The sequence below is a fragment of the Dromiciops gliroides genome, chromosome 6 (genome assembly GCF_019393635.1).
Source record: "Dromiciops gliroides isolate mDroGli1 chromosome 6, mDroGli1.pri, whole genome shotgun sequence".
Classification (NCBI taxonomy): domain Eukaryota; kingdom Metazoa; phylum Chordata; class Mammalia; order Microbiotheria; family Microbiotheriidae; genus Dromiciops; species Dromiciops gliroides.
Window position 1 is genome coordinate 8,532,074 of NC_057866.1, and position 15,344 is coordinate 8,547,417.

The 15,344-nt window shown below is 50.7% G+C and overlaps 1 protein-coding gene across 18 annotated transcripts; it reads left to right on the forward strand.

The window, feature by feature from the left end:
- Positions 1-10,831, forward strand: LOC122731012 (RNA-binding protein 4B). 18 transcript variants are annotated; one of them, XR_006353566.1, is made up of 5 exons: positions 1-142; positions 1,208-1,631; positions 7,401-9,870; positions 10,148-10,229; positions 10,465-10,831. XR_006353566.1 is itself a non-coding variant. In XM_043970736.1 (4 exons), exons 2-3 carry the CDS (start codon positions 1,220-1,222, stop codon positions 8,078-8,080), a joined length of 1,092 nt encoding a protein of 363 aa, XP_043826671.1. In that variant the 5' UTR covers positions 1-142; positions 1,208-1,219; the 3' UTR covers positions 8,081-8,088; positions 9,761-10,831. The 18 variants fall into 18 exon arrangements, 10 of the variants coding, with proteins under 10 accessions (XP_043826671.1, XP_043826672.1, XP_043826680.1 ...); XR_006353570.1 differs by having other exon boundaries at positions 7,401-8,199; XR_006353568.1 differs by having other exon boundaries at positions 7,401-8,088; positions 9,761-9,870; positions 10,148-10,831.
- The last annotated feature ends 4,513 nt before the right edge of the window (positions 10,832-15,344 follow it).

Genomic DNA, 15,344 nt, shown 5'->3' on the forward strand with positions numbered 1-15,344 from the left:
GCGTGCGTGCGTGCGTGCGTGCGTGCGTTGGCCGCGGCGCGAGGCGGGCGCGGAGTCGGGAGGTCGCGCCGAGGCTCGAGCGGCCGTCGCCATTTTGTCGGGTTGTCTCTGACAGAAGCGGGAGCCGCCGCCGCCCCCGGAGGTGCGACCGGGAACCTGGGGGGGGGGGGGCCGGGGCCGGGGGCTGAGGCCTCTGCAGGCGGGGCCGGGGGCAGGGCGGGGTCGGGGCGGGTTCTGCTGCCTGGGAGGCGGGGCTGCGGGAGGAGCCGCGGGAGGGGCGGGGCTCCGAGCGCCCGCCCCGGCCCGGCTCCGGTGAGGTGACAGCCGTCCGGGTCCTTCTCCGGAGGCGAAACCGAGGCTGGGAGCGCCCTGGGTGGGGCCTGCGGGCACCCCCATCTTCCTGATGGGAAAACAGTCCCGGAGGGCCAGGTGCGCTCCTCCCGGCATGCCCCTGGAGGTAGCGAGTTCTCTTGCTGAGGCTGGAGGACCGCAGGCCCCGCCGGGCGCGGGAGGCTGGCGGCCAGCCCTAAGTGCAGAGGCCTAGCCCGCGAGCATTTATTGAGCGCCTGCTGTGTACACGCCCACCCGAGGCTCCCCGGCGCCTCACACAGAGGGCGTTCAATACGAGCTGACCGCAGGTGGGCGGGGCTCTTTTGGGGGGGGCCCTTTCATCCTCATAATGTGCCCCTCCCCCCAAGTCTGGGACCTCGCTAAGTTCGGGGGGCTTCTGACCGGGATCCTTTCCCAAAGCTCATAAAAGAGAAGGTCCCGCTTTATGCCTTGAGCCAGGGAAGGTGACCCAAGGCCCATCAGGGTGGTCCTGAGGCTCAGATGAGATGAGGGCACACAGTAGGTGCTCTGTAAATGCTTGTTCCCTCCCTGGAAAGAACCTCAGAGGCCATCCCGACCAGCCCACCCCACCCCTCATTTGACAGATGAGGACATTGAAGATTCCAGTCAGTGACTTGCTCAAGGTCACCCAGGTACAGAGGTAAGTCCCAGTGGCAGGATTCGAAATCGCCTCCTCCAGAGTCAGTGCTTTTTACCCCGTACCCCTTTCACAGAGATGTCTGCGTTGGTTTCTTTGAGCCTCTGGGAACTGACCCAGAACTCAGTAGAACTTAGGTGGGCCATAGGATTTAAAGGTAGCCGGGCTCCTGTGTGGAGTCAGGGGCCTCCCTGAAGGGTCTCTTTTTCTCTCCATAAGGCTGCTGTCAAGATGGTGAAGCTGTTCATCGGGAACCTGCCCCGCGAGGCGACGGAGCAGGAGATCCGCTCCCTCTTCGAGCAGTACGGGAAGGTGCTCGAGTGCGACATCATCAAGAACTACGGCTTCGTGCACATCGAGGACAAGACGGCGGCCGAGGACGCCATCCGCAACCTGCACCACTACAAGCTGCACGGCGTCAACATCAACGTGGAGGCCAGCAAGAACAAGAGCAAGGCCTCCACCAAGCTGCACGTGGGCAACATCAGCCCCACGTGCACCAACCTGGAGCTGCGCGCCAAGTTCGAGGAGTACGGGCCCGTGATCGAGTGTGACATCGTCAAGGACTACGCCTTCGTGCACATGGAGCGGGCCGAGGACGCCGTGGAGGCCATCCGGGGCCTCGACAACACCGAGTTCCAAGGTGAACTGCCCTGGGGCCTGGGGAGGCTGCTGAGCTGAGGAGGGGATGAGAGCCCAGGGTAACAAGGAGGGCAGCTGGCTTTCAGGGGGACTTCCTCATTGCCATTTGTCATAGGTAGAAGTCATGTAAAAAGGTAGTTGTGGGATAGCAGTTTTAAACATCCTAATTCCCTCGTGGAAAGGAAGGTTTTGTTCTTCTCTCCCTTCACATTCTGGCTTCCTGAGGTCTTCTCCATCAGTTTTTTAGGGGAACAAACTATAGGCCATTTGAACATGCTTAGCCCATGAAGTTATTTGGTTTTCTGGGAATCCATCCACCAAGGAATATTATCTCTTTGGGGTAAGAAAGGGCTGAAGTCCTGTCATTATTCCCACCCAGGCCTTAAGTGAACTTGCACATTGTTGGTCAGCTTTGTTTTTCCAAATGGACAAGGACTCTGTCCAATGCTTTGAATCTTCATAGGACCCGTTGTTTAGAGTGTTGCATGATTGGCAGTGGTGGCGCTAAGAAGGGGCCTCTAGGGGAGGCCCTCTTATACTGTTAAATGGTGAGTCTGGGTTTGGGGATTGGGCTGGTAGATTTTTTTCATTCATGGATTTCAAAATAAGCAAGGCCAAAGATCCCACGGGGAACACTTCACCTATTCTATTCCCACTGACCGCAAGGGCCCTAACAGATCACTAGAACTAGTAAGGAAAATAGCATCGAAGTTTTTTGAGACATCTTTCTTTATGGCTCTGATAAAAAATACAGACTTGGACATTAATGGAAGAAACCTTTTTGGGAGCCCTAGTTATATAAGGAAGTACACTGATAACCATGATTCTGGGTCACACAGAGGTCGGTCTCTTGTCTTTTTGACCGTGAATGTCATCAGATGGGCCAAGCAGTCCTTATTGTCGACACTGTGGTAGGTCTTGGGCATAGTGGAAAGAAGACAAATACTGGGAGAGGGGGAAAGGTCCTAAATGTTCTGTTCATTCCATCATGGGACCTTGGACAAGCTCATCTATGAAATGAAGGGATTGGAGTCAGGTTTCTCTGTGGTTCTTTCCAGGGGTAACACTTTGTGATTATGCTGAGCTCCAGTGGAGTCCCAAAATGAGGTACTTCAGATGACTTATTAGGGTACCTCTCCTGGCCTCTCAGAAAGGGCTCAGGGATCCAAGTTGGCCATGGGTTCAAGTCTCACTACTGATGAGCTCTGTGACTTTGGACAAATCACTGAACTTGTCAGTGCCTCATTTTTTCTTTTTGTAAAATCGGTATTGCAATGCGACCTGCTTGAGCGTGTCAGGAGGATATCATGAAGATGATATCCAGGGCTTTGCACATAGCAGATATTTAACTGATGTTCATTGAATTAAAAGATAAAATGAGGTAATAGATATAAATGTGTCCTGAGACTAACAGCATTTCTGGAAATACAAGGGGATTGTTCTGTCCAACAGCCAGTCAGTGCCCTGTTATGATTAAAAAGGTACTTAAGTGTGAAACTTAAGCTGCCCTTTTTTTTTCTTGCGTGCTGATATTCTGGAAAATGGCTTTTGAAATTCCCATTCCTAAGAGAATTTGTGTATGTCGGAGGTGGGGGGGAATAAGGGGGACTGGGAGTTTTTGTAAAGAAAAAAAAAGCAAAATATTTTAGTTAAAAGAAAAATCTGGAGCAAGCTCTGTAGCTAGCCATGCTTCATTTAAAAAATTAAATTCTTTGATTAAAAGGCTATGAATAATGAAACCTGTGTATGTGGGGGTGGATGAAGATGAAATGGTTTAAAAGATTCTGTACTTGGTACCTAAACCACTCCTTGAGCTGGCTAAAGTTAGAAGAGACTTCCTTTTTGCGTACAGAATAGAAATTCTACCAGAAAAGGATACTCCCAGCTTATGACTTTTCCCCATCATCCCCCTGGAAAGAGAATTCTAGTTTGTTGTTGTGAGTTGAGGGTTTTTTAATAACCAACTCTTATTTTGTTTTGTTTTTCAGATGATGAGAAAAAGTTTAGCATAGATAATAGAAGTTACAAACTTGCCTGGCCATTGCATTGTCGTTGCCCTCCCCTTAGGCAGAAAAGTCTGGGTATTAGGTTAGCTTGCTTTGCCACTTCCGAATGTGAAGGAGAAAAGAAGGGTGCAGTCTTCTAGAGTATGTCATGTATGAGATCCTGGCAGTTCTCCAATATACCATTTCCAAATGGGTTTGGAGAATGGGAGCTATAAGTCACCCAGGTAGCTTTCATTCATCTCTTCCTGGTAGTTTAAAGATTTTTTTTTACTTTTCCTTTGGAAGTGGCATCATCAAGCATGTGTCCAGGGGGAAAAAGGAAAAAACTATAAGCTTCAAGTCCTATTCATCCAAGATTGTTACATGGCATGTTTTTTTTTTTTAATTTTATTTAATTTTATTTTTTTTGTGGGGCAATGGGAGTTAAGTGACTTGCCCAGAGTCACACAGCTAGTAAGTGTCAAGTGTCTGAGGTCGCATTTGAACTCAGGTCCTCCTGAATCCAGGGCCAGTGCTTTTTCCACTGAGCCACTTAGCTGCCCCCATGTTTTTTTTTTTTTTTTAATGAGGCAATTGGGGTTAAGCGACTTGCCCAGGGTCACACAACTAGTAAGTATTAAGTGTCTGAGGCCGGATTTGAACTCAGGTACTCTTGAATCCAGGGCTGGTGCTCTATCCACTGTACCATCTAGCTGCCCCCTACATGGCATCTTAAGAATAAAGGCTGGGGGCAGCTAGATGGCGCAGTGGATAGAACACCGGCCCTGGAGTCAGGAGTACCTGAGTTCAAATCCACCCTCAGACACTTGACACTTACTAGCTGTGTGACCCTGGGCAAGTCGCTTAACCCCAATTGCCTCACTTAAAAAAAAAATTAAAAAAAAAAAAAGAATAAAGGCAATGCCCTCCCCTTTTAGAAGAAGGGTGCAGGAAAGTAGGCTTCCATGTTTGCCTAGAAACTTACATAGGCCTCTTCTGGAACTCTTGGGCCACACATGTACACTAATGATGGCCTTGAAACCCCTCGAGGAGCTATCTCTAAATAAACAGGCGTTTGCTGCGTTGAGTATCGTTTCCAAGGGCTCAGGTGTACAGCCTTTTCAGTTTAAATGAGTTCTGTGGGAGTGCAACTCTGCCAGCTGTGTCCCCAGCCCTCTGGGACTCCTGGAAAGCCCTGAGTGAGCTGAAAAAGTGGAACCTGACAGGTTTGCCCTCGGTCAGTGCTGACACAGAATTGTCTCGCGTTCCCACCCTTAAAACATCTATTCTTTGTGCAGCTAGTGCTCTGGAGAGAGGTGGGGTCAGAGCTCCCTCCACTGCCCCCATCTCACAGTATGAAGGTGAACCCCCAGGTTGTCAAGATGGTACCAGTGGAGCACAAACCCAGGCGTGGCTGACCAGCTGCCAAGCATAGACCCTGTGGTCCTCAGAGGACCTGCTAAGTCGGGAGGAGCTGATGGCCAGCTGGTGATAGAGCACAACAACTCCAGAAGACAGTGTGACCAGGCTAGGAGGGACTGGGACCCGCACTGGGAGGAAGCCCCTCACTGACAGTCGGGGTTCTTGAACTGTGGAAGTCACTCCTGGGAGACTGTTGGCCACGCCTCATGTAGCAGGGCGGGGCACTTTTTAACCCTCTTGTTCTTCTTTCAGGTGTCTTTGCCTTGGTGTCCCCTAAGACATGGTAGAAGTAGAGCAGCAGGACATTTTCCAGATGCTATTAGTAAGACTTTTAAGGAATCACGAATAAAAGCCCCACCTCTAACCTTTCCAAAAACTTACGGAAATAAATGGGAAAGTCTTCAGTTTTTACAGATGGTTTAGTTCCAGGTAAACAGTTAGTTGCCTCCTACTTTATCACAACAACAGAAATGGATTATGCTGTAGATTTTACAAACTATATGTTAACAACCACCCAAAGGGAATGAATGAAAGAGGGATGAAGATTGGAACTAGCAGCAAGACTAGAAAGCCTCTGTGGGCCCACGTCACCACAGCTGATCCAGAAACTTGGAAAAGCCTGGTTAGCAGGGGGGAAACATTCTTCAAAATGAGCTTCTGGATATCATTCTGATTGGCTGCTTTGAAAAAATTGGGCATGGTTATACCCTTACACCAGAACCAGACTGCCATTTTTTAAATCAGTTTGAGTTTATAGCTATAGAACTTCTCCAAGCTCAGTGAGTATTGTAGGACCCTTAATAATTTCTGGCTTCAAAGATGGGGGAAACTTTTTTAAAATAGCAAACTTTACTCCCTAATCAAAACTTAAGAGTTTCAGGGCTTAGTTAATGACCCATGATATCTATTCTGCATATCTTCTTGGTGTTGTTGATAGAGCGCTCTCATTCTTGTAAGTCAGAGGCAAGGACTAGATGAGGTTTGGGTTGGTAGAGGTCATGAGACAATGTGGAGTGAATGCGTTCTGCTAAAGTGATGTTCCTGCCCTAACCCGCTCCCCTCCCAGGGTCAGTGCACGGCGCTGTTCTGAAGCGGGGCTGTTTCCAACAGGATGCTGGAGCACGAGGCCTCCTGTCGGATAGCTGCATCCAGAACAAGGTCTGTTAAAGAGGTAGCAACTTGCTGATCATGAAGGGGGACAAATGCAGTTGGGTTTGCTCTAAGCGGCCCTGATGTGAGTCATCCTAATGCTAAATCCCCGCTCTCTGCATTCTGCACTGCATTCATCTGGGCGGCCTTGATTTCCAAAGTCTTATGCAATCTGGGACCCAGTTATCTGAGCAGCCTGGGTGTTTCCAGGAAGGGTGCCTGGGCAAGATGGTTGTTTCCTGGGAAGTATGGCTGTAGCATGTTTGTCTGGGTGCCCAGAGGCCTTCAAGCAAATGCTGCATTTTTAACCAAGTGGATACTCCCCTGCGAAGTTTTTGGGGCGACCCTGCAGGATGAAATGCTGAACATCTCCATTATGGGGACAATGGGACAAGCACATTGTCCCCAGAAAACTGGTATTGTTTCAAGTTCTTTTTGTCCTGGTTCCATTTGTTGAGGGGCTGCAGACAAGTGATTTTCCTTTGCATTATGGGCCTTGATTTACCCCTGCTGGAAGAGGAGGGGCTAGCCGGTCTGGGACAGTGTGTCTTACACTCCCAGGCCTCCTGCAGAATGAAGCCACTGAGCCAAGTATGTTTTGTGCACCCACCCTCTCAGACCCCTCTGGGGATAACCTGCAAAAGGGAAGGCTGGAGGAAGCATCTCTGGGGCCTAAACTACCACAAGATGGAAAGAAGCTGCCAGCTCCGCTTACTAAGCTGCCGTCTGTGTTTAGACCCTGTGTGGCCAGCACTGGGGGCTGGGGGGACTTGGAAAGATGGTTTCCAAATCTTTCCAAATTAAGGTACTTACGAAAAACTGATTGGGAAATATCAGTGGCAGAATTTGACTTGTTCCAATTAACAACAGTCCTAGCAGTGAAAAGTAGAAACTTTAAAAAATTTTCTATGTTTGAGTGTAATAGGAAAGTTGTGGGAGGGAGTCCTGGTTCTGCCACTGGGGTAAGTAGAAAGGGTTGGTTTCTAGGGATTCAAATCCTTCTGCTCTCACCTTTATTAAACTTCCTGTACGATCTTCCCCCCTCCCCAGTGCCCCACGTGGGGCAGATTGGCAACAGAGGAGAGGGGTGTGTGTGTGTGTGTGTGTGTGTATTTCTGTGTGCGTCTTGTTCTAACCAAATTGACTTTTGATCATGGTGGGGATGAGATCTGGGACTGAGTTACAGCAACCCTTCTTGCGTCTGTTTTTTCAAGGCAAAAGAATGCACGTGCAGTTGTCCACCAGCCGGCTTCGGACTGCACCCGGGATGGGAGACCAGAGTGGCTGCTATCGGTGCGGGAAAGAGGGCCACTGGTCCAAAGAGTGTCCGGTGGATCGGACGGGCCGCGTAGCAGACCTGACAGAGCAGTATAATGAGCAGTATGGAGCTGTTCGTGCGCCCTATACCATGGGCTATGGGGAGTCCGTGTATTACAACAATCCGTACGGAGCGCTCGACTATTATAAGCGTTACCGGGTGAGGTCATATGAGGCGGTGGCGGCAGCAGCGGCAGCCTCGGCATACAACTATGCAGAGCAGACCCTGTCACAGCTCCCACAAGTCCAGAGCCCAGCCATGACCGGTCACCTCACCTCCACCTCTCTCAACCCCTATGATAGACACCTGTTGCCAACCTCAGGAGCTGCCGCTGCCACTGCAGCTGTGGCTGCTGCTGCTGCGGCCGCCACTGCAGCTACCACCTCCTATTATGGGCGGGACCGGAGCCCCCTGCGCCGAGCTGCAGCTGCAGTCCCTACTATTGGAGAGGGCTACGGTTACGGGCATGAGAACGAGCTGTCCCAGGCCTCGGCAGCCGCGCGGAATTCTCTGTACGACGTGGCCCGGTACGAGCGGGACCAGTATGCGGACCGGGCGCGGTACTCAGCCTTTTAAAGCTCGAGGTGAGAGTGGGGTGGGTATGGCAGAAAGGTTCGATTTAGTTGAGGTGAAAGGGACACCAGTGCTTTAGAGAAGAAATCCAACTGCTTCCTGCTGGGAACAGCCTCTCAAAGGTATAAATGACACCTCAAACTCATCTGTGTGGCTTAAGGTGGGTGGGTCACCATGGCTGTATAACATTTCTTTTCTTTGATTTTTATTTCCTATAACCATCTTTTCTGAAAGGAATTACTTTTTCCCCAAGGACAGAAACACTCCTGATTGGGGGGGAGGAGGGATCCTGAACCAATTTCCATTCAGCAGACTGGTAAAGCCAGGGACCACTTGGCATATAGCCGTGGGGCAGAATCTTGAATGGGGGTGGGGGTGGGGACCAAGTCCCATAGTTAAATTCACTGACCAACAGGAAAGGCCGAGTCCCATCATTTGGGGTGGGAAGACTTCCCTTCCATACCCTTTGCTAAAAGCTGACTGTTCTAGGTCAGTCCTCACACTGGGCGGTCCCCTTACCAGAAATCCAGAGTATCTGGTTTTATGTTGTTAATTAACAGGTCCTGGACCTGGGTCTGTGAGGTCGTGGGGCACCACTGACTTCCACAGGATCCTGGGCAGCCTATCCCTTGCCCAACCTGGGCCACTTTGCCCAAGAATTGGATTCAAGCTTGAGTCTCATGAGATTTCCTTCTAGCTCAGCCTGAGACATCCAGTTTATTTCAAATACTTCACTTGAGAGGATAGATTATAAGGAGAGATTGGTTCTTGGCCAAGTTTCCTGAGACACTCTTGCTGGAAATTGAGATTTTTCCTTGGGGTTGACTGAGAGCTTGGCTCTCCTGAGGCCGGCTCTCACGCGCTTTTTCTTGAAGATGGCAGCATTAGTGGGGACCTGCCACAGGCTGTGCATGTCTTTGGTGGGGGAGCTGTCGGCTCCCCCATTATCTTGGTAGCAGCACCTTCTAATTAGGCATCCATCCCTGAAGAAACAAGCACCAGGGGAGGATCTAAACTGAGGGCAGGTTTTGATTTTCTAGGCCTCCTCACTTAACCTTTGGGTAGAGGAAGGAGGAAGAAGAGAAGATTATAGGGATTTGCCCTTTGAGTAGAGAAGTGATGTCTCTGGCTTGTGGAGGAGAGCTGTTTTATTAATGCCTGTGGGAAAAGGAGGAGTATTTGGGAACAGTCCGTAGAGTCTGTCACCTGCTGGCATCAAGACCCCCACCCGAGCTCCTGGGTACCCTGGCAGCAGCTGTGCCATCGGCTACCCCTTGTCTGGCATTCCTTGTCGTAGGGTCTGCTGGGTAGGTAGGTAGCCTTTTGAAGTCACTTCTGTAGTGATAACTTTAAAGAAACTTGCTTCCTGGGTATGAACCTTGAATGTACCGTGGTACCTGATGGTAATGAGGCTGCCAGGCTGGACTGCAGTCAGCTCCTTGGCCAGCAGGACCAAGCAAGGCTTGTAGATGAGGAGCCTGGTATGAATTAACGGTGTTCCCGGCTTTTGCTGTCTAGAGTTACAGAAAAATCATAGAATTATAGGCAGTGAATTACTGGAATTTGGCAGAAATAAAGGGAAGAACAGGAAGTATGGGCTGTAAATCTGAGATGAACAAATGACTCTCCTCACCATCTGTGCCCAGTTTGTTCTTCACTTCTGAGAAACTTCTTGTCTTTCAGGCTAGAGTCAGCTGTGAGCAGTGGGAGTGACAGACAGTCCCCCCAGTGCAGCTGGTCGTGTGCCCACGTGTCAGCATTTGGGCTTTGCTTGGATCCTTGCAAGAACTCAGGTGTTTTGTGATCTTTGTAGAGCCCCTGAGGCTGGGGTCCTAGGCCCCCCCCCCCCTCCCCTGCTCATTATACTTACCCCCAGCTCAGTGCTCCCTGGTCTGGATCACTGTCTTGTGACAGGGATCTGTGTAGGTCCTGAGGCTGAGCCCCAGGCTGCTACCGCAAGGCACAGCACCTACACCCTGGTGTGGGGTGTGGAAGGCAGATTCCTGGGGACCTGTGGTAGAAGTGGGGCCCAGGACTGACTTTTGTTCTCTGTTTTCTCTCGACAAACAGGATGGGAGCCAGGGCCTTAGCACTCGGAGCCCAGCCGTTCTCCGGACAGTGTATAAGCCTCTTGTGTTGTGCTCTCTTTCAGGTAGGATATTTGCGGGCTGAACCCTCGGGCTGCGGTCGTATGGGAGAACTTGCTTCGCTCGCGCGGTCCCCTTTGCCGGGATGTTCCCGTTGCTTCATGTTTCAGTAAACAAAGGAGTTTGTGACCAACTGTGGTTTTTTTTTCCCCTTAATTTAATTCTTCTAAGGTGGCTCTTTCTTCCCTGCTAACAAACCGTCTATGTAACTTTTCATTCAACGTTTCCTTCTTTCCTCAGCCTCTGAGCAGCCCGGGCTGTGGTAAGGACTCTGCTGGCCTTGCCCCTCCTGAGGGAACCTGGAGCCCTCCTCCCTCCCTGGCTTCTCCTAGGAGTTCAGCTCCTGTCCTTGGCCACCAGCAGCAGGACCTGCTGGCCCTTTACTGGGACTGTCTGGTGTCCAGTAGCCCATTTGTTTTCATTCTCCAGCCCATCTGGACTGTGACACTGCAGCAGCTGACCTTCTGAGAGTGCTGGGTCCTGGGGGGCTGGGGGAGGGTGTGGGGGGGAGCTTTTTGGATGACCTTTGATCGTGGTGCCAGCATGTGCTGGAGGCAACTCATCCCTCCCCCCCTCCCCGGAACAAATAAACATTTCTAATACTGAAGGTTCCTGTTCTGTGTGACTGGTATTTAATAAGGCATCACATGAAATGTGCTGCAGAAGAGCAGAGATCTGCTAAGCTAGGTCACAGCTCTTCAGTGGGAGAGGAGAATGCTGATGGTGTTAATGGTAGAGCCAGCATTTATGGAGCGCCTGCTGTGTGCCTCCCTTATCTGATCCTCATGACATCCCGGGTGGGAAGGGGCTGTTGTTATCCCCAAGGCAGGCAGCCGTTAAGTCCCTTGTCTAGAATCATGGAACTAGTGACTGACTAGGGCCGGACTGGGACTAGCAGGTTACTCATCTTACTCACATGATGTTGATAAACTGACCGGCCAACTTTTCCTTCCAGACTACTTTCCTTTTATCTGAAAGTTATTGACTGCTTGATGTCATGATTCTCTGCATCGGTGAGATGCTATCTCGTTGGCTGTGATACCATGGATCTATCATGAAGATGGTGTCGGTTACACCCTTTAACTTAGTAGATGCCCTTTGAGAGTTGCTACAAGAGGAGGTTTTAGAAGTTGGGAATTATAATCCCCTTTCTGCTTAGATTGTAAGCTCCTTGAGGGAAGGGACTGCCCTTTTTAGCACAGTGCCTGGCACATAGTAGGCACTTAATGTTTTTTGAATTGGAAAAAAAAAAGTTACTGTGGCAAAAAAAAAATAGTATCTGTGTGTGTGTGTGTGTGTGTGTGTGTCTACCCCACACACAAACACCTCCCCCTGCCTCCTGCCTCCCTTTCCCCACTATGTGTGTTGTGTGAGCTGCTCTGAACTCAGGGCTGGCCCTCAGACATCCAGCCCCTGTCTGGGCCCCTGCCTTGCTAGAGAATGTGTACTTCAGATGGAGCTAAACAGGATCCACTTTAATACCTTCCATTCATCTCTTCCCATCACAGGAATGACACCTTTGAATGTCACAGAGTTTGGTCCCTGAAAGGGGCTGGTGTCCCCTGCAGTTCTAGGGGCCCAATCCTGAGCTCTGCCCCGTCTGCATGCGGGCTAGCTAGTGAAAAAGCACGGGAGGGGGAGGGGGGGGAGTGTGTTCAGCACCGGGCAGAGAATTGTGTGGAGTACACCTACAGAAGGTATATCCCTCTCTGTGTGCTTGTGTCACAGGCATGTCTCTGTACATGTCTTAACTCTCCCAGCATAGTGTAAACTCCTTGAGGGCAAACCATGGATGGCTTTTTATCTCCAGACCCCAGGAGAGTGCCTCGCCCACATCAGCACTGGAGTGGTGCTGCCCGTCACATCCCTGGCCTGTGCAGCAGGAAGGGGCTACAAGTGTGTGTCCTCCCATTTCCCTTCCCTCCCCCCCCCCACAGTTGGTATTACTGCTACAGTCTGTCCACCAGCCAGTGAGCCAGTGAGGCCTGTAGTGAGAAAGGAGCAAGAAGGGGCAAATTCCCAAGTTCTCTAAAGAGCCTTTACATCCCACTTTATACTTACCACCCCATCCTAGCACTGAACATCGGGCCTGGCTAGTGAAGTGACCTATTGATTGATCGCCAGTTTATGAAACCAAAGATAAGATGACATGGCCCAGCAATCAACATTTATTTCTGTGTTCATTGGGTGCCAAGCACCGACAGGTTGCTAGGGACATGAGGACAGACGTCAGATAGCCCTGCCCTCGGGGAGCCTTTGATCTCTCCAGAGAGATGTGTGCATGCATACAGAAGATCAGTGCCAGGTGGAAAACTTCAGAGAAGGTCTGGGCCCACGAGGGACCTCGGGTGCTCTAGTCCAACCTTAGAAATGAGGAACCTGAGCCCCCCCCATAGGGGTCTGAGGCAGGATTGAAGCAACTGCGGGGTCAGCATGTCCAGCCTTCCTGAGTCTTGAAAGGAACAAGCATTTATTAAGCACTTACTGTGTGTGAGGCACTGTGCTAAGCATCTTCCCTATACTATCACAAAAATTAAAGCAGAAGTGAAGGAGGAGTTCATTCTAGTCTGGGAGAGAGCGAGCGCCAAGACAGACAAGGGAACAACGGGAGCAGGAGGAGGCTGGAGAGCTAGGCTGGGGTTAGGTTGGGGCAAAGGCAGGGGCAATTTTATGTTGGCTTAAGCAGCAGGGGGGCCACTGAAACTTACTGTTGAGTAAGGAAAATCCCTTTGGCAGGCTAGGCCGAGCCAGATGGACTCTTTACTGTGCTTTACCCTCTGCTCTTCCTAGGGATGGGGATGGTCTCTCCCCATTTTATAAAAAGGAAGCAGTGACACGAATAGGCACCCAATAAGTCTCCCCGCTTCAACCATTGAAAAAAATGTTTTATTATAAACACATCATTAAACACCAACACAAACATACTTGTCCCGTAACTATTTAGGTGAATCAGTGTTTGACACACCGGAAACTTCTGCAGGGGCTCTAAGTCTCTACCAGGATTCATTAGGATCCATTCATTCCTAATCACTTTTTTCATCAGATGCAGGTTGGTGTAGATGAAGGGCTTGTCATCTGGCTTTTTGTACTTTGTTATTACATCAAGGCCTTTCCGGTTTTCTTTGTATTCCTCACACTTGTCCCTCTTACCTGCTGTATTTACCACCCTTCCCTGAAGGTTAAACATTTAGCAGGCTTCCAGCATTCTTCAGTGATGTCTGAAGCTTCCATGTGCACCTCCAAAGAGACAGCACTTCTTGTTTGTTTGGGTTTTTTTGGTGGGACAATGAGGGTTAAGTGACTTGCCCAGGGTCACACAGCTAGTACGTGTCAAGTGTCTGAAGCTGGATTTGAACTTGGGTCCTCCTGAATCCAAGGCTGGTGCTTTATTCACTGCGCCACCTAGCTGCCCCTACTGCACTTCTTGTTTTTGAAAACAACCAGAAAATATTTCTAAGAAACACTGGAATTATTGGGTCCAAACTCTGACCTTTAAATGAAATGCCCAAGACCTTCCCAAGCCTCAGAGCCTCAGCTTTGTTGTGAAGACTTTGCTTGGTTACCTTTCCAAGGCTGTAGCTAGACCTTCAGAGAGTCGGGACTAGGGGGTGGCTCCCTCCCCTCCCCGCAGTAACTGTAGGAAAAACAAGACACTGATACAGGGCAGGGGAACTCTGGAAAAGAAAGATGCCTTCCAGCTTCTGTGGGGAAAAGGCTGGAAAACTCTTCAATAAACACCTGCTATACAAGTTTATGACCAGATAAAAGAATCTGTCCACAGAGATGCCCAAAGTTGTGGCTGAGGGTGTGTGAGGGAGCATCGGTGTATGGGATGTAGCCTAGAAGGAGGGCAGGAGTCAGGGGGTCAGGCCCTGTGCCTGGGGAAGGACTTGCGTGTGGTCAGGTCAGAGCCACCAGGGCGACAGCCGGCTGGTCAGTTGGGGTGGCATGGGCCTTGGGGGAGGAGGATGGCAAAGGGAGCCTCACTGATACTCTAAGGCATGACAGAAGAAGCTTGTTAATTACAGGGAAGGGGCCGGCAGGTCCACATGGGACGCTCTAGGACAGGGGTGAGGTGAGTGGGGGTGACAAGCCAGGCGCCATCCAAGGCAAGCATCAGTGGCTGGAGGAAGAGATGCAAGTCTTCAGACTTTAAGAGGTCCAACCTTAGGGCAGGTGGTGATGGCCCTCCCGGCCAGTGGGAAACCTGGAGAAAGTCCCTGGGGCTGGGTTCCCGACACCCCCCTCCCTGGAGAAAGCCACAGAATTATCTACACTTCATTTTCCTCACCACAGGTCAAATGAGGATGAGGCTTTAAAAAAGAAACTGTGAGTGTATTTTAATTGTTAATGGTATCTTTTGTGTTCCCATCAACGCCTCCTCGGAATGTGCACATCCCGCCCCCCCCCCCCCCAGCCCTCTCTGGAACCAAAAAAAGCGGACAAAAAGTGGTCCCCACCCAGGATCCCGCCCTCCCTGGGAAAAGGAGGAGGGAGAGGCAACTTCTGCTCCTTTTAATTACCCAGCCTTCTGTCTGAAGGGTTTTGTTCTTTTAGCTTCCACTGCAGCCTTCAGATGTTCCCCCAGGGTCTGATGCCGCAGAAGAGGCCCTTCAAGGCTCCAGCAGTCTTCTCCAGGTGATCACCAGCATCCAAACCCCACCCCTTCCGGCTAACACAAGACAACCCCCCACCCCCGATTCTCAACCCTGTCCGGGTGTGCAGGGGCCAGACTGCAGGAAAGACAGCCAGGTCAGGGAGCAGGAAAGCAACGGGAAAGGAGGCAGTTCCTCCCACGCGCCTTAGCCCTTCATCCAGGGGGCTGGGGACAGGGGAGCACACCTTGGCGCTGGCTTGGCAGTCCTGCGTGCCTTTTATGTCACTGGAAACCAGGAAATGTTTTGTTGAGCTTTTGATAGGAAATCAATCCTCCATCCAGCACCAAGACTTTGGAAGCAGAGAAACTTGGGCGAGTCACCTGTGTCCCACAGCAGGGACTGCTCTGTGCTGCCTCTGCTGTCTAGGGACAGGCTCCCCCCTTCCCCCCTGGTGCAACTGCCTCGGCTAACCCTATTGGAGCGTGAATCTCGGAAAATGTCACTCCCCTGGTTAGGGGAGGA